General features: G+C 43.0%; 1 protein-coding gene across 2 annotated transcripts in view; it reads left to right on the top strand.

The window, feature by feature from the left end:
- The window catches only part of MYO5B (myosin VB), a 380,719-nt gene that overhangs the window by 295,586 nt on the left and 61,914 nt on the right, over positions 1–23,219 (top strand). For both annotated transcript variants that reach the window (XM_032768192.2, XM_032768191.2), the window contains exons 22-23: positions 7,508–7,744; positions 22,941–23,025. In XM_032768192.2, the coding sequence (XP_032624083.1) occupies positions 7,508–7,744; positions 22,941–23,025 (322 nt within the window). The remainder of the gene's footprint in view (positions 1–7,507; positions 7,745–22,940; positions 23,026–23,219) is intronic.

The raw sequence follows: 23,219 nt of genomic DNA, 5'->3' as shown, positions 1-23,219 counted from the left end.
CCATCTCCTTGCCAGAAATGCTTTATTGGCATCTCTAGATGCAGCAGAGACTCTGCCACCATCATCTCCACCACTCCATGGCCACCACCATCGTTTGCATTGAGTTTTGTGGCTCCACCTGTCTGGCTTCCCAAGGGAGGTACAATCCACTATGGAGGACCTCTCTTTTGATGACTAAAAGCTCTTTCCAACAAAGACTAACAAGTCCCTCCACACCCTGAAGGGCTCTTGGGCAACCCGTTGTACCCAGGGGATATACACACCTACCGCAAGAAAAAAACAGGATAAATACTGTCCCTTCCAGCAGACAAAGTCTGTCCCGTATGCCCAACAGCAGAAGGAATACGACACACAAAGGCACAGACTGAGACCTGCAAGGCACTGACCACTTGCGCCTCAGTCATTGGTGTCCCAGCAACCCTCTGCAAAACAGCAATTTGGAGGGTTTGGTTGAGGGCCCAAGCGACCTCCCACTCCCTCAGTGCTGACACCATCATTGACCATCCCCCGTGTCAGACCCTTTTCTGCTCAACATGGAAATCCATCACCCTGGACAAATGGGTTCTAGAAATAATGCACAGAGGCTGTTCAGTACCTTTTACCTCCATCCCTTCTACTCACCCTCCCTCACCATCCCTCTTCAGAGACCCCTCTCACAAACATCCTCTACAGCAAGAAGTAAACCACCTCCTATATTTGTGCTCCGTGGAACAGGTGCCATCACAACACAGAGGGAAGGGTTTTTATTCCCACTACTACTTAACCCAGAAAAAGAACAGGGGAGAGACCTATTCTAGACCTCAGAAAACTCAATAAATTTGTAAAGGTCCAGTGGTTTGGGATGGTCATGCGAACAACAATAATGCCAGCACTGGAAGAGGGGAACTGGTTCTCAGCCCTAGACCTCCAAGACACCTGTTTTCATGTAACCATACATCCCACTCACAGGAGGTTTCTCAGATTTACTCTGAGGACAGAACATTGTCAGTACAAAGTTCTACCTTTCAGCAGCTCAACAGCACCATGGAGGTTTTCCAAAATTCTTGCAGTAGTGGCTGCACACCTTTGCAAGCAATGGGTAATAATATTTCCCTATCTGGACATTTGCCTACTAAAGGCACTCCCCTGGGCACATGCCCTGGACGTTACTCACAGGAAGTTGCCTTCTTTTCACAGTTGGGATTACAACTAAACATACAAAAATCAACAAACTGGACTTCATTGGGGCCCATCTCCGTGCTCTGGAGGCCAAATGTGTCACTGCCAACAAACAGACTTGTCGCTATAGTCAATCTGATCTCCATAGTACTGAGCAGCCGACAGATATCAGCACAGACCTGCCTCCAACTGTTAGGTCATATGGCGACAACCACATTTGTAGTATGACACGCAGGACTTCGCATGCACTGCATTCAGGACTGGCTAAGAACCATCAACATTCCATAAAGAGACAGTCCGAACAAGCGTCTCACCATGCCACTCAAAGTCAAAGACTCTCTGCACTGATGGACCCAACCTCACAACATGTGTGTGGGAGTCCCTTTCACACAGACTCCACCTTAAATGATTCTCACAACAGACACCTCTTTGATAGGCTGGGGCAGGGCTCACTTATAGCACCACACAATTCAGGGCAGATGGTCTTCTTCTGAGACACTGTTGCACATAAACCACCTGGAACTGCACACAGTTTGAAATGCATGCTTGCACTTCCTACCCTTAATCAGAATTGAAACCACAAGGGTAATGATGGACAACATTGCCTGAGTGTTTTATCTAAACCAACAGGAAGGGGCAAGATCACGCTCCCTATGCACTGAAACCATTAAACTGTGGAATTAGTGTGTCCGGCACAGTGTGTCAGTATATTAGCCTCATATCTCCCAAGATGTTAAAACACCACAACAGATACATTAAGCAAAGAATTCTCCCAGGGAATGAGTGGGAACCAAATAACACAGTTCTGCAGAGCATATTCAGACATTGAAGTCCTATCCATAGAGCTCTTCACGGCATTTCAGAATTACAAATGCCTGCAATTCTGCTCGAGAGCAGGGTTGGGCTCCTGATCCCTGGGGGATGTCTTTTTCATCAAATGGGACGTGCCACTATGATACACATTTCCTGCTATCCCCCTGCTATCAATGATGCTTCACAGAATAAGGACCAGCAAGGCCAAAGTCATCTTGATATCCCCCACATGGCCCAGACAAACTTGGTACTTGTATCTGTTGAGGATGGCAGTATGTACATCACATACTCTTCCCCTTCTACCTAACCTTTCTATCACAGGATGTTGGACAGGTTTACCACTCGAACCTGGAGAGGCTTCACCTGAGAGCATGGCACCTACATGGTTCCAGCACGACAAACTGACCTGCCTGGAACAGGTGAAGGACATATTATTATTAAACAGCAGTTGGACAACCACATGTAATACTTACTTGCATAAATGAAAGACATTCAACATCTGTTGCCGAAACAAACAAGCCCAGACTGTTACTGCTCCCTTACCGATAATATTAAAATACATATTGGAACTTAAAAAATCTGGCTTATCGCTTAGCTTCCTTAGAGTATATCTTGTGTCTGTTACCTCTATTCACTGCAAGGTGGATAGGATCGATATCTATATTTGCCCATCCTATAACTAAATGCTTTCTCAAGAATATCAGAAATGTCTAACCTGAAATTTGAGTTCTTACCCACCTTGGGACTTGAACTTGGTTCTCTACTGCCTCACCAGAGCCCTATTGGAACTATTAGCAACATGCTCTCTGACACACCTATCAAAGAAGGTGGCTGCCTTGGTTGCGATCATGTCTGCTTGACAAGTGGGAGCACTTGGGGCTCTTATGGCACACCCATATACCCATCTTCTTCAAGGACAAGGTCACACTAAGACCTCATCCTAAATTTTTACTCAAAGTACCTTCTTCTTTTCACTTGAACCAACCAATCCATCTTCCCTCGTTCTTCCCTAAACCCCATGGGAGCAAATGGTACTCAATATTACACGCTCTGGATGTCAGACGCACACTAGTGTTCTACCTTGAAAGAACTACGCCCTTCGGAAAGTCACTGAGGCTTTTCATTTCAACTTTGGACCGATCTAAAGGTTCCGCTAGCTCCAAACAGACTCTAGGTGCATTCAGTTTATTGGGTGCATTTAGCTTTGTTACCAACAGAAGGAGTTACAACCCCTAACGGGGATCCAAACCCACTCCACTAGGTCCTTATAAACCTCAGTAGCCTTTTTAAACAAGCACCAATCATAGAGATGCAACTACCTGGGTATCTGCACATGATCATGGAGCACTATGCAATAGACCAGGCTCAAGATCGGACACACTGATAGGACTTACTGTATTGTCATCAATTACCCATGCAACTCTGAAGTTCCTTCCATCCACCGAAGGGCACTGCTCAACACTCACCTGGAGCTGAGCTCCCACAGGGACATTCCTCAAAGAAGGAGAGGGTTACTCACCCTGTGCAGTAACAGGTTCTTCGAGATGAGTGTCTATGTGGGTGCTCCACTACCTGCCCTCTTCCCCTCTACTTCAGTAGAGAAGGAACTGAGTGGAGCGTCTGGTCATGCGCGCTAGATAGGCACCGACAATGGCACAAGACTGGGAGAGTGCATGTGCAACCCAGATGAGCACTGCTGCTGAAATTCTCTGAACAAAAGTATAGGGACACACATTCATCTGAAATGAAGCACCCACAGGAACACCCATCTCAAAGAACCTCAGTTACTGCAGAGGGTGAGTAACCCTCTCTTCTGAAAAAACATGCCAAGTTGATTGAGGTGAAAAGTAAAACCAGGCAGTTTCAAACCACATGGCTGAAAATCCAGAATAGCTAGAATTAAAACACATACTTCAGACATAATTTTGGAAAAAGTGTTTTTCTTAAGCTTCCTGCTTTAACAAATATCTGGAATGCAGAGTAACTATTACATTCCATTGGAGCGTACCATATATTCTGGGAGTCAGTTCATTTGACAGCCAACTAGAAGGTAACGAATAAATTGAATAAATACACAGTTTGCAAAGCCTTTTGAATTGGCTTGTTTTAAACCTGACCAGCCATCTTTGTAATACAAATACATTGCATTTTGAAATGGTATGTTTCAGATGCCTGACAGTTTGAGAGACAATTTTAGTATGGTGGCTTTTGGAAAAGATGAAGTCATTAGTCAAGTGCTGTTTGTCATAAGAAGGCTACAGAATAGCTTCTTGGTTACAGGTCTTTTAGCAAGAATTCAGTTAAAGGGATTTTCCCTGTTCACTATTTGAGGAAGTAAGTGAGCTATTCTAATTAGATGTGTTTTGCATTGTCCATGTAGCTTGACAACATAACATGAGCATTTCAAAGGCAAATGCTGGAGATCATCCAAATGGCTCAGTTGTGCGATGGAAAAATTCCTATTAATGTGGGCTCTTCGATTGTCCCTTTGCAGATAAACAGTCTCCTTAATTGACTCCTTCACTACAATTCACTTGGTGATGGTGCTGTTTTTAGATAAGTTCTCATTCTTGTTACCATATACACAGACGATAAAAGGTGCTGGGGTTTGTGGTACCCATTCATTAAAGTACCTTTTGTCATTCTGTTGGGGGCAAGTCAGGAAACGTTCTGTATCATGTGCAGTCTCTCACAGCCTTAAAGCTCTGTACTGCACAAGAGTTCCTGTTGGCTGCTTGCAGTATTGAAGAGGATAGAAAATGTGTATGTTCTTAAATAAGTTAGTCCAGATAATCAAGCCATCAGTAATAAATACTGTGAGCCAGTGTCACCACTTTCAGCTTCAAATGAGTGGCACTCACTTATGGCAGTGGTGAATAAAGCCTGTGAGTCCAATTTTCAATCTTGGGTGCCTGGATTAGAATGCCCAATTTGGGCCACTTGCATCCACACCTAGGTACCTAAAATTGATATTTAGAGACTCAAGTACCCAAATGCAGACTTAGTTGCCTTATGTTAGCCACCCAAGTTTGATTACTGAACGGGAAGCTTACATAGCAGCATGCAAATCAAAACTACAATCAATTTGCTGAAAAATTCTGAAAATTTCCAGATTCAGTTTGGATCAAACCAGTTGTTTTTATTATTATTTTTTAGAACTGCTGATGAACTGAAAAATCAGTTATTCATCCAGTGCTCCTCCAAATCTCTTGTTGAAGTTTCTCTTTTTGATGAAGTTAGATTTTGTACCTTATGCACCTTTCAGAGGGAAGAATAAGTACCCTCTGATCCTCACTGCTTTCTCTCCAGCAAGTCATTCCGTGCTCTCCATTCAGGAAAGACGAGGTTCACTGCGATCACCATTTATTACCGTTTTGGGAGGTGCACATGAGGCTCTCAAGCGGCCTTTTATCCGAATGTTAATTTAGTGCCTATGTAGTTATTGTGACTCTTGTTCATTTTGATGGTGGCCTGCTACAACATACTTTACCCCCAGGTACCTCATTTCATCACATCAGGCCTATTATTTTAGCCATTTATGCTTCAGACAACCAATACTAGATGCGTGTGGCTTTGCTGCGTTTGGGAAGGTGAATGTTCTTTTGTCTCTGTGACTAAAAAGTGCCCTGATCTCTTAATGGGATTGAAACAATGTCACCTGACAGATCCAGAATCTTATCTTTGGAGCTCATGCAGAAAACTTTACTTAGTATTAAGAGAGCAAACAGTGGTCACAAATGCCTTTACAGAGGAGAAAGAGTCAGAGTTTCATGAGCTGGCGAGAATGTGCTGCAGTTCTTCACCTCTAAAGTATAACTTTTACTTCTAAATTGACCTTTTTGGAAATGGCCATTGACTTCATTGTGGCCAGGGCTGCAGCCTTTGTGTTTGTTTTTTGTTAACACCTATTTAACTTCAGTGACTAATAACCATTTTGGCAAAGGAGATAATTGTTAAAGGTTTAGTACCCTGACCCTTTCACAGCATTGCCAACCTCAAGCATTCAAAAATCATCAATCTGGGCCTCCCCAAATCACAAGACTTTAAAAATACAGGCGAGTCTCATCTTATGCGCATTTAACATGCACAAATCCAGCTTTGCGCGATTGGCAAAAAAAAAAAGAGAGAGAGAGAGAAAAATAACAATTTAAATACTGTACCTGTAGTGAGGGCGATTCAGCGTGCCATTACACTCAATGTAATTTTGACTATACGTGATTTTCACTTTACGCACTGACAGCAGAACGTAACCCCAGCATAAGATGAGACTCACCTGTAATACATTTGTGGCTTCTTTGTTTTTGCCTTCTGGCTTTTGAGCCTGTAGACTTCACATTTTCAAGCTTTTCTCTGCAGTCACATGGGCTAGAAACTTTAATTGACCAAAATGAAAGCTGGGATTCTCCTGTACTCACCTGACTTGAGCTGAAGCTTTGACAAAAGCACCAAATTATGGGAGTTAACTGAAGCACTTTTGTCAATGTGCCTGCGCTCATACTGTACATCTTGAGATACCCCCTACCCATCAACACATCCTCCAGCAAAGCCAGGGAAGACCAAGTAAACCTCAACCAGAGAAAAAAGAGAAAAAACATTTAAAAAACAAAAAATCTTTCAGGTTTTGTTAATACAGCAAAAGAAGCAAAAAAGGACATAAACCCAGTTCTTAAAAATCCTTTGCAGGTCACTTTAAAAAAAGCAAAAGAAAAGAAGAAGAGTTTTTAAATAACCTTATTTATCATAAGCAACTGTACCCAGGGAGACGGCTCTGTAATACTAGTAATGATATTTGATAGACTTTTCCCCTGAGAGGACATGCTGCTGTGATTTGTGAATTTTCGGGGGGAAGAAAGAGAAATTCTTTTGTGCGGTTGACTGTAATAATAATCAAGGGAATTGTACAAAATGTGATTTCCATTAACTTTGATTTGAACCACAAGCATCAACCAAGGGGCGGTGAATTTTCAGATCTCAGACTCTTTAGAGGAAGCTACTTAAGTGAGCAATTGATGACAGGTTAAAAAAAAAATCAAAGTGAGTGAAAAGGCCTATTGAACCACTGCATCCCACAGACAAGGCATAGAGCTTTGTGCTCAAGCCTGCAATTATATTACAGTTCATTGTCACAGCAGGATCCTGAAGGCATTAAGTACTGAGAGGAAAAAGATAAACTGCAGCATAAAATACTGCAAACCAATTGCATTAAGCAACGCTGCTTATTTTGACGGTGTAATAAAACTGTAGTTTACTGTTACAAGAAGTAACAAATATTATTTGCATTTATTTCTAGTTTAACAAAGTAAGTAAATGCTTGTATAATTGTTACAGAAATATTACTATTACGTTTTCCTGCTGCCATTTTAAATTGGGTTTTGCTTATGTCTGCTTTATTAATTAGGAAAAGGGAGCTTATATGCGCACTGACATTTACTATTTAAAATTTATTACCTACCACATTCAGGATTTTTCTATCTGTTGCTTTTGCAATTGGTCTGCTCACGTAATCCCTTTCTTTTTCCTGGGTTGTGGCTTGCAGAACAAAGAATACAGGCACCTGAATGAGCAGCTCTCTGCACTTACCTCTGCCTACTCCACTGATGTGGAAAAGCTGAAGAAGGAGCTGGAGCAATATCGGCAGAATCAGGGGGATACCAACCAGCTTGTAAACTTGAAAAAAGAGATTGAGAGCCTCAGGCTGGAGCTCGAGAAATCCCACAGTGAAAGGAAGATTATTGAAGACACCTATGATAAGGAGAAAGATCTACTCCGAAAGGTATGTGTTGAGTTTATCACGTGCCCTCCATGTGGTGGGTAGGCGCCATGGATGGTAGGCCTTTTTTTCAGGCAATCAGAGGTGGTGTTTTTTGTTAAGAATCTAAAGGTGAGATTTTCAAAAGTACCTATGGGACTTTCAGTGGGAGTGAGGCATCAGACTCCTTCAGGGGCTTTCGAAAGTCCTGCTTTTTCATCCTTTCACTACATGAAGTCCACTGCTTATTCACACAATGCAGAGAGCAAGTGGCAGTTCAAGCTTCCATGCCTCTGTACCTTAACCATGGTCTGGGCATATGGTGTTTGTGTCTGGTCAACTTTGCACAGCCATAACTATGCAGAAACCATCTGGGCACAGTTGGGTCCCAAATAACTGTGTTCGCTAACTACACAAACATGCAAGGCCTAGCCACATACGTACGGCTGCTCTGACTGGTTTCTGGTGGCTTCTAAAACATAGGGCACAGAGAACGCCATGAGTGGGTGCACAAAACTATTTAAAGGATACTACCATGTTCTGACACAGTGTCGGGAGTGAAGGCTTGTTCGTTGCCCAGGACCATTCAATCTGTGGCTGTGAGACTGCTAATGATGCTGATCGTGGTGGTTTTGTATTGTGGGTACCTGTGCACTAGGAACTGGATTGAGATTGCCAAATCACTTCCCATAAGCAATCAGCCTGCCATTTCTAACAACTCTCAGTACTACCAGGTTACTAGATTTGTATCAGTATATTGCGCTAGAGGCAGAAGTTGCTTTCTGCCCCGTATGTCAATACACCTGAGCAATCCATCTTTCTTGAAATTGAAGTTATATAAAATGTTGGCAATATCGAGCCTTTGTACAAGAAATGCACTAGTGTGAGCAGACACTAGCCTTAAGGGTACGTCTACACAGCAGACACCTGTGGTTGGCCCAGGTCAGCTGAGTTGGGCTCGGGGCTGTCAAATTGCTGTATAGACATTGAGGCTGGTTTCCATGTTGCCATTGGACATGAAGAAACTGTGCTAGTACTAAGCATCCTCTGGGTTTAATTGTAAAGCTTTGCTGTTTGAGTGATTTGATAATGTGGCTCTCATAGTAAATCATCAAAACTCTACGACTAACGGCTCGTAGGTACAGGGAAATTAATGAGAATAGTTATTGCAGAAAAGCTATTGTGTGGAATAAAGTGATTTTCGTTTCAGAATAGAGTGTCCACAAACGAATCTATTCTGGAATATTCCAAATTGCTATTCTAGCCCATTTCCTTAGGTCATCAAGCACTAAGCTTTCCCCATAGCAATATTATGGAAACATAGTAATAAAGGCAGAAATGCATTCTCTTTAGATTTTAGCACAAAAATCACCTGAGAACATTTTTTTTCAGTTAGATCAAGTTGATTGTGTCCTTTGCTTTCTTGGACTTGTGACAGCTGCCAACATGATCAAGTCCATTTTAGTTCTGATTTAACTGCAAAATCTGTTCTTAAGTCTTACTCTTTCTGCTTTTCTCTGCCATCTTCCTACTTTTAGGATAATTCTTCTCATTTATAGGATGAGCATCTTCTTTTCCTTTTCTGGTGTGAATACTGTGACAAATTTCCGCCTCTACCTTGGTGGGTCATGCGCTTCTTGGCAGATTTGCTCACCTCAGTGATCTTCCCCACAGTCTGGATCAACTCCTCCTGTGTCTGATCAGAAGTTGGGAGGTTTGGGGGGAACCTGGGCCCGCCCTCTACTCTGGGTTCCAGCCCAGAGCCCTGTGGATTGCAGCTGTCTACCGTGCCTCTTGTAACAGCTGGATAACCGCTACAACTCCCTGGGCTACTTCCCCATGGCCTCCCGCAACATCGTTACTTTATGCCTCACATTCACCAGGTACTTTCCTGCTGGTGTACTCATAACGCATTAGTTATCTTCCTATTAGTCTCACCAGCAGGCTACCCTCTAGGTATCTCTTCAGCTCCCCTTGTTGCATCTTGCTACCGCAGCTCCTCGTCACACACTTACTCTCTCCTCTAGCTTCCGCCCTGGTATTATACTACGAGTGAATAATCAGACTCTCCTGTCTGGAGTGAGCTCCTTTTAAACACAGGTGCCTTCGCTGATTGCTACTCCTTGATTGGCTGCAGGTGTTTATCAAGCCTGTCTGCCTTACATTAGTTCTACAGAGATTCCTGATTTACTCCAGTGCAGCCCTCTGCTTCTAGTCACTCAAGGGAACAGAAAACACTCAGCAGTGACCCAGGTATATAGATCGCCTCCTCTACCAAACATTCTGTTACATAACTGGTCTGCGGGGTCTATCACAATATCCATCACCCCCTGCTAACAACGTCCAAGGGTTTGGCAGCTTGAGGAATCAGACAGTGGGTACGTGACAAGCCATCGCATAGTACCCAGGCTGATGAGCTCCGACTGCTCTGGTGTTGCACATGGAACTGGAAAGTGTTGGAGGGATAAGAACCACCTGGTCACCCTTGTGTTTCTCTCTCACTTGTCCACGCATCCATTGGAAGAGAGGGGCATGGATGCAGTCACGAGGACAAAACTGCACCCGAGCAAGTAGTAGCGGCTAAGTGCATTCCATGAGCCGATTTTACGTGCAAGAGCACTGTCTCTCACATCACTGCCATATATTTGTTCCCTACGGAAGGGAGGTGTCCTACTGAGGGTAGAGAATTGGGTGGTCCCGTCTCCCAAACCATCCTGTGATAGAAAACGGCCCACCAACCCTAACTCGCGCTGAGGCAGATGCTGTCTGCACGTTAAATCCCTTGGGTGAAAATCAGAGGCTAATCGTACAGGGTTAGCTGTAGAGATGCAGTCCGGAGGTCATGGAATGCTTCCTCTGCCTGCGTCAGACCCATCTCAGCAGATCAGTCCACGGGCTTCAATTGCACGGTAGATACTTCTAATAGGAAGGCTTGCCCTTGTGGCAAAGTGGGGGATAACCGTCGTAATTACCAACCACCTACACCGTAGGAAGATGCCCGGACTTTGTTTCTTGACGACGCGTCGGGGCCCAATTTTGGATGCCTCCATACTTGTTCACGTGGGGTAGGTTTACCAACCTTTTCCCACAATAGTAGTCCAAGATATTGGCCTCTGTAAACCCCCTATCAGCGCAACTTTGGCAGGTGTTGACTGTAGGAGGCCAGCCGCCTGAAGGTATCAATATGGACTGCTCCCACCTTCTCTAGGTGGGTTCCCATCTGGGGTAATGAATGACCACAATCGCCAAAGTAGGCACAGCAGCATAACTGGATAGCGGGCATAAATAAGCTTGTCCATAAGAGAGACAGCCTGGGAAAGTAGCTGGGGCCCCTGTAAGTCTAAAGGGAAGGACACGTATATTGAAAAAAGGACCTCTGTGTAGAGAATGCAGTCTTTTCTATTGCAGTTCTGCAAGGGGAATCGACCAGTACAACCTTTGTCAAGTCACAGGGGTATCCAAGTACCCATGCGCATATCCCCACACGAGGTCGCACTTAGCCATAATATCTATGTGGAGTTATGGGTACGATCGAAACTGGTAATACTTGGTTTAGTTGCCAGAAATCGGTGCAAAACCTTGTGATGCCTCAAGTTTTGGGGACACAGACACGATTAGCTGGACCACTGAACTGTGGGGATCTTTGATGACCCCAGCTCGCAGCATCTTGTTGTTACTTACGCTTTTATTTCCTCTCTTTGGCCGCCTGGCACCAGATAGGGCCTCATTGTTTTGGCCCTAGGGTTCAGATGATGATGGCGTGATATGTCCTCGGTTGTCGAACCTGTTTTGTAGAAACATCATTGGTATTCCGGAACGAATCATCTCAGACACCTCAATTGCTTCTGGTCTGGTGTTAGAACTGGGTAGCAAGCCTCACTCTACCTTTTGGAAGGCTTGTTTGTCTGGGTTAAGGTCTTTTTGGAATATTATAGCATGCACTTTGTGCAATCCAGGGTTATTCAAGAATTTGGATGTGATAAATCTGTTCTTGTTTTTGCATCGAGCCTGCAGCACTTTAGGTTACTTCCCCCTGGTTCAACCACCTCATAGGGCCCTGCCATTGGGCAGAAGGCTTGCTTTCTGCGCAGTGGGTACAACACCATCTCACCCGATCCCCTAGGTTGGCAAATGTGAACTTTTGCCTGGCGATTGTAAATCAGGTTCTCACTGGCCCCTGTGCCTTTTATCCAATGTTCCTGTCTAGGACACGGCTACGTTCGATAACGTTTGGTATATCTCGCGCTTCATCTAGGGTTCCTCGCTCGATAATTTCTGTAATTTCTCCCTCTCTTATGGTCCTCTTCCAAGGAGGTATTCTAGTAATGCGCCACGAGGGTGACGTCCGTATAATAACTCGATATGGGGAAACCCATAGTGAGGCTGAAGCCTCCCGGATAGCGAACATAAGGTAGGGCATAGGGTGTCCCATGCAGGCATAACCGTCCCCATCCCTGACTTACCACCTTCCTTTACATAGTGCCTTGATAGGTTTGATTAAACCTTTCTACCACTCCATCAGTCTGCGGTGGTAAACTGAAGTTCTCAGGTATGTATAAGTGGAGGAGCGTACAGAGGTTCCATTCATTAGCTTTGGACATCAAATGGGGTTCCTATGGCTGTTAATATCTCCTTTGTAGCCCCATTGCAAAGATCCCCCCAACGAGCCTTGGCTTCGTTAGAGGCTGGTTCCGCCAAAGGAGGGAACAGCTTCTGGGTAGCAAGTAGCATAGTCCAAAACAACGTAGAGTATAATATTGGGTGGCCTCGAGCCGTCTACCGTCAGGGTCCCACTAGAACTCCCAGGGCTATGTTCGCTCAATTTAGGGGGACCGATGATGGCGAAAGGGCTTCAGCTGGGCGTGGCGAGTCACTACCAGTCTTCGACTGGGAAGCATGCACCTCAGAAGCATGGGGAATCAAGGGATAAGTGCGTATCGCTGACAACTCGACCTGCTGTGATTGTGTATGATCTTAGAGCCAGTGCTTACAAACTGACCCACTAACCTAAACACGGTCACCGGGTCATTCGCTGGCAGCGCTAGGAGATATAGGACAAACCAGCAGAAAAGAGATCCGATGAGTAGTTGAGCGAAAGAGAATGCAATAACGAGCATAGTAGATAGGAGGGAATACCTCTTGAACGAGCAAATCGCGCATGGACCTGTGAGGATCTCCTGACTGTTAGCAACATCAGGCCGTGACAGGAGGGACTATCGCGTTCACTTCTTGCAGGTAGTCTCCGGGCCAGAAGAACGGCGGTAGGACTGCGTGCGAGGCTCTTCGATCGGGTACGCCCGCACGCCCCCAAAGAGATGAAGTATCGAGCATGAGATGAACTACAGCTTCTAGTGTTGTGAGGTACGAAGTATCGGCTGTATCTTTCTGCCGTAAACTGATGCAACTTTCGTTATATTATTCAGAATTCTTGTTCATTATGAATGTAGGGTCCTGATGTCCTGGGTTCTTCCCGCCAAGAGAGACGCCCAATCTATTACGGCACCTCCTTATCTATATATCGTTGATCGGATAGTCTAGGGCTTCAGACTCTGGGTCTCAATCCGAAAGTTCTCCGCTCGTGTAGCTTTTTTGTGATTTCCATATAGATCATAGGCTCTCAGGCTCATGTGCTTATCTTAACTATGGTTTCAGAAGATGCATTAAGTGAGAGTGTGAGGTCAGAGCTGGAGGCTAGAGTCGACCACTCATGGGGGTTTTCTCTGCGCGCTGTTCAGGCTGGCTAGTGCTGGTGCGTGTTCGCTCTATTCTCTTAGAGTAGTCAATTCCTATAGCGGTTGCTTTGGTGCCAGTTTTAGTTTTTGAGAGTTTCTCCGAAGGCCTGAATTCTTGAACGGCTCCCTTTTTATCCCTTTTGCCCTTTGCGATCTCTACGGTTGTTCGGGGCAAGGGAAATTAGAAGAGGGGAGTGGGCTGATGGTGTCAGAGATGCGAGGGGTGGCTAATATCGTAGGTTATGCTGTGGGGATGGGGTCCGAGGCGTTAGGGATGGGTATGCTCATGGAGGTCTCTTTTTCTTTTTATTTTTGCTTTTTGTTTATTAGTTTTCTTTATTTTCTATATCTTGTCTTTTTATTTTCTTTTTTTCTTGTTTGTATTTTCTTGTTTGTATGTTAATGTTTTATCTTTTTTCTATGTATTCTTCTCTTGGATTTGTGGTGGATTTTGTCTCTAGTCTTCTTTTTTTTGAGTCTGTTTATATCTTTGTGAGTATTTTATGTATTATTTTTTTTTATTATTTGTTATATTGATTCTATTTTATCTTATCTGCTGTTCTTATATATTCTTGTTTTGTCAGTAGTGTTTTCCCCTGTTATATTTATTCTTAATTATGTATTTTATTGGTTGATTGGTGGTTGTTGTATATTTATATCTATACTTGTTTCTTCTCTTTATTTTATTTGTGTTGTATTATCGTTCATTTGTTGATGTTTTTTTCTCTTTGTGACTGTCTTCTAGTCTGGCTGGTCTTTATTTTCTTGTATCGATTTCTTATCTTTTATTCTATAGTCTTATCTCTCGTATATTCTATATTCATATTTTATATGTCATTCTCTTTTCTCTTTCTTTGTATTTGTATTTCATTTATCTTTTGTTGTGTTCGCTCTGTAATTTCCTTATTTTTGTCTTTTGTTTTAGTTGCTGGTACTGTTTGTTTTCTTGTGTTGTAGTTTTATTATGGGGTTAAGGAGATTCGCCATGAAGGTTGGTATTTTTTACGGAAGTCTATGGTTATCCTGTACCTGGTTAGCTCCTCAAGGACACTGGCGAGACTAGGTCCTCCGTCAGCAGTGAGAACCATCTTATCTTGTTTTTTTTTTTTATTTTTTTGTTTTTTTTCTGTGGGAAGATAGCGATAGGGCGCTCTACTTCTCACTAGGGATTGATTTTTTTTAGATGTCTTTGGGATTTGTGCACCTGAGGTATTTCTAGTCTCCTGTTAGTCCGCCGGGGGTGTGTGCCGAAGTTCTATTACATGCCATTTTGATATTCTTCTTTTTCTCGCGTTGCCTGAACTCGTATTGGGGCATTTAATGATTGAGTTTCTACCGATCTAGTTTCCCGCTTCTTTAGTCTCACCATTTTTACTGCACCGTGGGTCTTTCTACTCTGGTGCCTTCATGCATGGTCCGAGCTCCTCAAGGCGGGTGCGTGGTAGTTCTGACTTTCGCGGAGGTTTCGGATAGGCCCAGGGTTTGCCCGGGCATGTCGCTTGGCGGGGGTTTCCGTGTCCTTATAGTGTGTCGGAGTCGAGCTCGCCTCGGGCGCTATTCGGTAACGTATTAGCGCCTTCTAGCTAGGTTGTTTGTTCATCGTACATAGCGTTCATCTATTATGGTGGGAGTGTGGGATTTGTGGGGAGGAGTATCGTTCGGCTTATTCCCAGAGCATCGAAGGTCCTGCGAGCGGTGTCAAATGGACACCTATCTATTTTTAGTATTTCGGGGTCGAGTTAGTTTTATTGTTGATCTCTAGTTAACCTCTAGTATCTCGCTCTTGGATGCTTGGAATTGCCGGGGTTCGCTGAAGTCATGGTTCGCTGGGTTGGGACAGATGAATGGGAGGTGAGAAGTGCTATCAAATTGTGGGGGAGACCAAAGGGTGGTTTTCATTTATGTCTGTATCCACTGCGTCGATGACCGCGTGGGGTTCTTCTTATCTCTTCGGTTCCACTGCAGTCATCAAGCGACGTTGTGCGGGGTCACGGTTCCTGCGGCCTGTTCGATTATCTGTCGTCTTGCCATGGTTTGGCGCTGCGGGAAGGCTATGTGACGTGACACTTGGTCGAGTACTGGTGGGCACAATTACCCTGTGCTTGGCTTGCTCTTAGTACCTAGCTGCCTAGCATCACTAAAACAGGGAGATTAGCTGAGCTCGGACCTGCTCGCCGGGGTGTGAACTAGCCCTGGCGATTTGCGTATTCGAAGGCTCCATGTATCCAGCGCTACCCCGCGGTTGCGGAGCGCCATCCTGGCCAATGGTGGATAAGCAGGTGCAGTGGGAAAAACGGATCCAATGATTTGGAGCATGCCAATTGGATCTCCTATGCTTCAGTCTGGGAGTGAGTCGCATGCCATGCATGCTCCTTCTTGCATGTTGCTATAGGCAGACATATGGCATTAATCTGCGTTGGAGGCTTAAAGAGTCACCCTACTGGGGTCTTCTAGCCCGAACAATCAACAGTGAATGGAGCACAAGAAGGACGGATCAATCGACTGTGCTAAGAGCGTGAATGTACCGAGGAGGTTTGAGGGTCGCAAAAGAGAGGCCCAAAAATGTAGGACGGCACTCAGTCCTCAGTGTCGGTTATCGTCGCTCAAAAGATCCAGCGAGTATGCGTCCAGTCTGAAGTCACATCAACTCACGTTGTCCCATCCGTTTTCTCAGTTTCGCTGCAGCTGCGCAGAAGTGGCGTCTGGCGCACTGTCTAGCTTGCATTCTAGTTCATGAGTTGGGTTCAGCTCTTGTACCATGGCGTCTTTACGACTGGAGTATATGCCCAGATATGTCTTTTGGTTGGTCTGAGAACGATTGAAGCATTCGTGCTGTCTCTCGACAGTAAGCCCGTCATATCCATTCAGCAGTTGTGGCTCCAATTAGTTATCTTCTTAGCTCAGCTAGGTCACGCAATGGGCGACCTTTCTCCGGTTGGGCAGACTTGCCAGGCCTACAGAGTCGAACCGGCGTAGCCGCTCTCGGCTCTGTCTGCAGCACTGTATCGATAATTGCAACGTAATACGCAGTCACAGTCACACTATTGAGTGCGGCAGAGTGGCGAAAAAAGCAAAAAACAGCATAAAATATCATCGTTACATGTCTAATCCTCTTTTTTATGGACTTATTTGTAGCAATGGTCTCAACCTCCTCCTCACTAATTTCTGGCTGATTTCTATATGCTCGTATGCTAAGCACTCGTGGCAGGACCACTCTCTGTTCCGAACTGATTCCTCTCGGTCTGATTTTGGGCTCCTATCGCGCAGCCATTTCTTTCTTCTATGTTCCTATCCGTCTGGCAAGATAGTGAGACGGATCAGAGACAGCGGAGGAATAATTATTATATACATATTATATATAGAAAAAAATACTCATCAAAATCTTTTTTATATACTTAAAAAGATCAGATCGACCACTCTAACCAATAATTGTGAACAAAGCTCCTCCCTATCCACATCTGGGGCGATTCTGAATAGATAATTGGCCGAATCTATGCTACTCAGAGATCTTCCTCTCACAGTGCTGGATAGACTCTTCCTCGTGTCTGATCAAGAAGATATGGTGCGGTTTAGGGGGAACCCTGGGCCCAGCCTCAACACCCGATCCAGCCCAGGGGGCCCTGTGGATCTATAGCCGGGCACTGTTACAGTGTCTTAGTAACAGCTGCATGACAAGCTAACCACACTCACCTGGCTACTCCACTGAGGCCTCCTCCAACACCTCGGTAATCCTCAACCACAGGAACTCTTCCTCCTCGTGTCTCATAACACTTGTACTCCGTACTCCTTTAGCAGCGACACTCTTCATCATACTCCAAGCTCCTATGCGTCTCTTGCTCCCAGCTCCCACACCACTAATCCTCGTCTCAGCTCCTCCCCGTTATCCTGTCTGGAGTGAGCACTCCACATTTTTAAACCAGGATGCCCTGATTAGCCTTCCTTGATTGGCTGCAGGTGTTCTAATCAGCCTGTCTGCCTTAACTGGTTCTAGCAGGTTCCTGATTACTCCAGTGCAGCCCCTGCTCTAGTCACTCAGGGAACAGAAAACTACTCAGCCAGTGACCAGTATATTTGCCCTCTACCAGACTCCTGTATCACACTGGCCTGGGTCTGTCACAATACTTAGAAACAGTTCTTTATGGATTTCAAGAGATACTCAACAGAGTTATTTGGTGAGTTGTGAGGATTCTCACAGTGTAGCAAAGATTTTTTTTTTTCAGGACAATCCTAACATCTTTTGCCAGTCTAAAAGATCAGTCTTTCAAAAGTGCTCAGCACCCACAGTTGGGGCCAGATTTCAAAACAGCTCCCAAATAAGGACCAGATCTTCAAAACTGCTTAGCACTCAATAGCCCCCACCATGCAAATAGGTAAAATAGACAATTCTCAATGGGAGCTGCTGAGTGCTTCAGAAAATCCAGCCACTTCACGTAGGCAAATGTGAGCTGAGCTCTCTTGAAATCTGGCCCAAAAGGAAATGTGTTGAAGATAGAGACTTCCAGCTGAAGAAGGAATTTCTGCAGCATTGCTGCTGAATAACATGCTCTGCTTATCTACACTTGCATTAAATGGACCTTTCTGTTCTCACTACATTTCTCTGAAACGTGAATGTTGATAAGTTCCCATTTCTCTTTCATATGGAAACAAGAAAGCAATAAACAAAACCCATTAGGTCTTATATAAAAGAACTTTAATTTAGGGTTTATCAAGGATGAAGGATAGCTTCTGGCTAAGGATATTTCTTTTGGTTTCTATTCTATACTATTCTTTTCTTTCTCCAGTCGAAGTTGGGCCCGAGGCTGCAAAATCTCTATTTTTTCCATTCCCAGTGTTTGTGGGTTACTTTCATAAAGGGCACATACATAGTACTTCAGCCTTTGGGAAATATTTTTCACTCAGTTAGCTTTAATACAATCTTCTCTGTAGCAGAAATTAGAGTTTTTTCTCCATTTGTTTTTTGTCAGGTATGGCACTGGATACTAGTATCCCATAAAAATGTGTTGTTAAAACTAAAACATGCTCCAGTTCTCAAGGTAGAAATACATAGTTTTTCATAAATTCATAGAATAATAGCATTTGTGATAATCTACTCTGACCTCCTGCATAACACAGACCATAGATCTTCCCTGAACTAATTCATGTTTCAGCTTCCCAGTTGTTGGATCTTTTTACACCTTTGCTAGACTGAATAGGCCTCTTAACAAATTTCAGTTCCCCATAAAGGTACTTATCAAATCACCCCTTAACCTTCTCTTTGTTAAGCTAAGTAGCCTCAGCTCCTCCAACCTAGACTTATAAGGTATATTATCCAATCCTTTAATCATTCTCATGGCTCTTCTCTGACCCCTCTCCAGTTTATCAACATCTTTCTTGAAGTGTGAACATCAGAACTGGACACACTATTCCAGCAGAGGTCACACCAATGCTAAATACAGAGGTAAAATAACCTCTCTTCTCCTAGCTGATATTCCCATTTATACATCCAAAGATTCGAAGTAAATTATTTTGAATACATGAAACTCAAGTTCATATTCTGGTACAGCATAATCATATATTCATCCAGCTTGACAGTCATTAGTAATTCTGCATGATTGAGAAAAAGGCTTTTCTTTATTTTATCTCAGTCTCTCTCTCTAGTCTGCGGCAGTATCCATTAATGTCAGTACCCAGAAAGATAATAGAGCACATAATTAAGAAATTGGTTTGCAAACATCTAGAAGATAATAAGGAGATAGGTAACAGCATGGATTTCTCAAGAACAAATTGTGTCAAACCAATCTGATAGCTTCTTTTGATAAGAGTAACAAGCCTTGTGGATGGGGGGAAGCGGTAGATCTGGTATATCTTGACTTTAGTAAGGCTTTTAATAATGTCTCGCATGGCCTTCTCATAAACAGACTAGGGAAATACAACCTAGATGGAGCTACTTGTAAGTGGGTGCATAACTGGTTGGAAAACCATTCGCAGAGTAGTTATCAGTGGTTCGCAGTGAAACTGGAAGGGCATATTAAGTGGGGTTCCTCAGTGATCAGTTCTGGGTCCTGTTCTGTTCAATATCTTCATCAATGATTTAGATAATGGTATAAAGAGTATACTTTTAAAGTTTGCAGATGATACTAAGGTGGGAGAGGTTGCAAGTGCTTTGGAGGATTGGATTAAAATTCAAAATGAGCTGGACAAACTTAAAAAATAGTTTGAAGTAAATAGGATGAAATTCGGTAAGGACAAATGCAAAGCACTTCACTGAGAAAGGAACAATCAGTTGCACACATACAAAATGGGAAATGACTGCCTAGGAAGGAGTACTGCAGAAAGGGATCTGGGGGGTCATAGTGAATCACAAGCTAAATATGATCAACAGTGTAACACTGGCAAAAAAGAAAACATCATTCTGCGATGTATTAGCAGGAGTGCTGTAAGCAAGACACAAGAAGTAATTCTTCCGCTCTATTCCACACTGATTAGGCCTCAACTGGAGTACTGGTCCAGTGCTGGGTGCCACATTTCACGAAAAATGTGAACAAATTGGAGTAAGTCCAGAGAGGAGCAACAAAAATGATTGAAGGTCTAGAAAATTTGACCTCTGAGGAAAAATTGAAAAAATTGGGTTTGTTCAGTCTGGGGAAGAGAAGACTGAGAGGGGACATGGTGACAGTTTTCAAGTACATGAAAGGTTGTTACAAGGAGAAGAGAGAAAAATTGTTTTCCTTAACCTCTGAGGATAGGACAAGAAGCAATGGGCTTAAATTGCAGCAAGGGCAGTTTAAGTTGGACATTAAGAAAAACTTCCTGTCAGGGTAGTTAAACACTGAACTAAATTGGTGAGGGAGGTTGTGTAATTTCCATCACTTTTGGAGATTTTTAAGAGCAGGTTAGACAAACACCTGTCAGGGATGGTCTAGATCAGGGGTAGGCAACCTATGGCACATGTGCCGAAGGCAGCACGCGAGCTGATTTTCAGTGGCACTCACGCTACCGAGGTCCTGGCCATCGATCCGAGGGGCTCTGCATTTTAATTTAAAATATTTAAGAAGTTTCATTTAAAATTAAAAACCTTATTTACTTTATATACAACAATAGTTTAGTTATATATTATACACTTATAGAAAGAGACCTTCTAAAAACATTAATGTATTACTGGCACGCAAAACCTTAAATAAGAGTGATTAAATGAAGACTTGGCACACCATTTCTGAAAGGTTGTCGACCCTTGATCTAGATAATACTTAGTCCTGCCATGAGTGCAGGGAACTGGACTAGATGACATCCTGAGATCCCTTCCAGTCCTACAATTCTATGATGCAAACCTGTTATGGACGCAGACATAGCAGCTGGATCTGGATAGTTATAACTTGCGGATAGATCATTATAAAAGAATTGTAAGTTACTGTGCTTGAACACTATAGTGCAAAGCAGGTTGAATTTCTGACTGCATTAGAATGTTCTCTCTGCTTTTACTTCCACTGACAATTTTGGTAACCATTTTTTTATAAAATACCTCAGTTTATTCTGCCTTCCCAGAGAACTGAGGAGTTCAATATGAACAAATTAATTAGGCTGCCACTAAAGATACAAATTCTGTTGCACCTTATAGACTAACAAACATATGAGCTTTCATGGATGAATACCCACTTCTTCAGATGCATGTCGACATGCATCCGATGCAGTGAGTATTCACCCACGAAAGCTCATGCTCCAATACCTTTGTTAGTCTATAAGGTGCCACAGAACTCACTGCTTTTACAGATCCAGACTAACATGGCTACCCCTCTGATACTAAAGGTACATGGGTTTTAGCAGGATTGTGTCATTATTCTTGCTTGGACAGTGGAAAAACCTTTTACTATGCTGCAGTATAGAGCTGGTGTTCTTCAGGCAGCTCAAGATCCCTATATGTTCTGTGCAGCTATTTTCTGAATTATGGTGGTCATGCTATGAACTGGAACTGCATAGACCTAGCGAATAACCTTATATTGGAATACTGTGCTGTTTTGCTCTCTCCTTCCTGGCATCAGTAGAAATGTTCAGCTTAAACAGAGTAATATGTCACTCTTCTTAATATAATGTTTTCATGTTTTGACTTGTCTAAAATAATACTATTGAATAAATTAACAGTACCAAGGATAAATAGATTTAGTTGGTAGAGTAACGCTACTAGTTTCACTCCAGGAGTTGAGGTGTCCTACGTGATATTTAGTTTTACTTTGTCTCATGTTTTAAATAGCATTTTTTATAACTTTTGTGTTTAATAGGGGTTGTTAGTTGATGACTGCACTGACTGAGCACCATCTGTTAGTTACTGTTGGAGGAGGAGGAGGAATTATTATGATTTATTACCTTTGTTCCATGGTAACATCTAGAGGCCCTGATCAGGATTGGAACCAATTTGCTAGGTCCTGTAAAAACAGAGTAAAACAGTTCTTATCCCAGAGTGCATATAATCTGAGTATAAAATTCAATGAGTGGGTATAAACATAAAATTTCAGAGTTAACAAAGTTTGAAATATATAGTATTTTATTTGTCAGGCCCTTATATAGCATGGTGATAAGCACAGTATAACGACCTAGACAGACACATATCACCTGGAAAATTTAAGTCTTCTGCATAGTCTTTTTTTGTCTGAGAAAATTTTCTGTCTCTTTATTTTATCTCTAAATCCCCTGTTAATTGGCAGGTGCACTGAAATGCTGTTATAGCTGGTAACTCATGTGCTTGGACAGTTGGTATCCAGTCCTGTATAGGATTCTGGTTTCATTTATATTGTACATCACTTTTTTTAATTATTCTTTTTAGAATATTCAGAACAATGGTGTACTTTTTCTCCTCTGTTTGTTCCTTTTCACCTTTCTGAACCCTTTCACAGCTGCAACATTGATACTTTGCCTCTAACACATGTCATGGTGTTTTCTTTCACATTCCAAGTCCTGTAATTGTAACACCTGCAAATGGTATTTGCGCTGCCATAAAAATCTATGCCTAGCAAATGCCTGTTTTGTGATACTGTGTAGTAGAAGGATCAATTGCAGAATATTGTAACAAAGTCAATGTTGTAATTTTTAAGAGAGGTATAGATCTTCAGTACTTAATTTTGAGCATCGGCTTCTCAGTATTTGGATGACATAATCCACTGTTGGAGCCCTGTGACTGGTGTGTATTGTGTTCCTATTCAAAGAAATAGATATAATTTGCCAATTTGACCTTTTTTGCATTGAGGTTTTGCAGTAAACACTAGTGTCTATGGGACAATTTACTTTGAAAATAAACACCCTTCAGTTGCAGTTGATCTTGTACCATTCATGCTCCTGATGCAGTGAGAATAGCTCCAAAATGGCCAAGAGAAAAAAACCCTATTTGTTTTAAAAAAACAAACAAGAAACTAACCAAACAAACAAACTGTGTGTGTGTGAAACTTATTCCCCTGAAGAGAGCCTGACCTGTAGTTGCCGTACACTACAAGAGGAATTACTTTGCCTTGTTTCTTCCTTAGCGCGTGTCAGATCTAGAAGAGGAGAATGCTCTTTTGAAACAGGAAAAAGAGGAGCTTAACAACAGAATCCTGTGTCAGTCTGAAGGTAAGAAGAATGGTTTATAGCTTCATAACACTTGCAATAAACCAAGGATTAAGCTGTTTTTCATAAAATTCATTTCTCCTCTATGCCCCAGCAATGACTCATAAACTGAAATGTGCTAATCTTCCAGCATCCTTTATTTCTTTGACAATGTTTGTTGTTATTCAACAGTTCTATTCTCTCTGTACTGCCAGGGG

Source organism: Chelonoidis abingdonii, chromosome 6, assembly GCF_003597395.2.
Source record: "Chelonoidis abingdonii isolate Lonesome George chromosome 6, CheloAbing_2.0, whole genome shotgun sequence".
In the NCBI taxonomy this organism is placed as follows: domain Eukaryota; kingdom Metazoa; phylum Chordata; order Testudines; family Testudinidae; genus Chelonoidis; species Chelonoidis abingdonii.
Note: the sequence above shows the minus strand (reverse complement) of the source record. Positions and strands in the feature narration are given on the sequence as shown.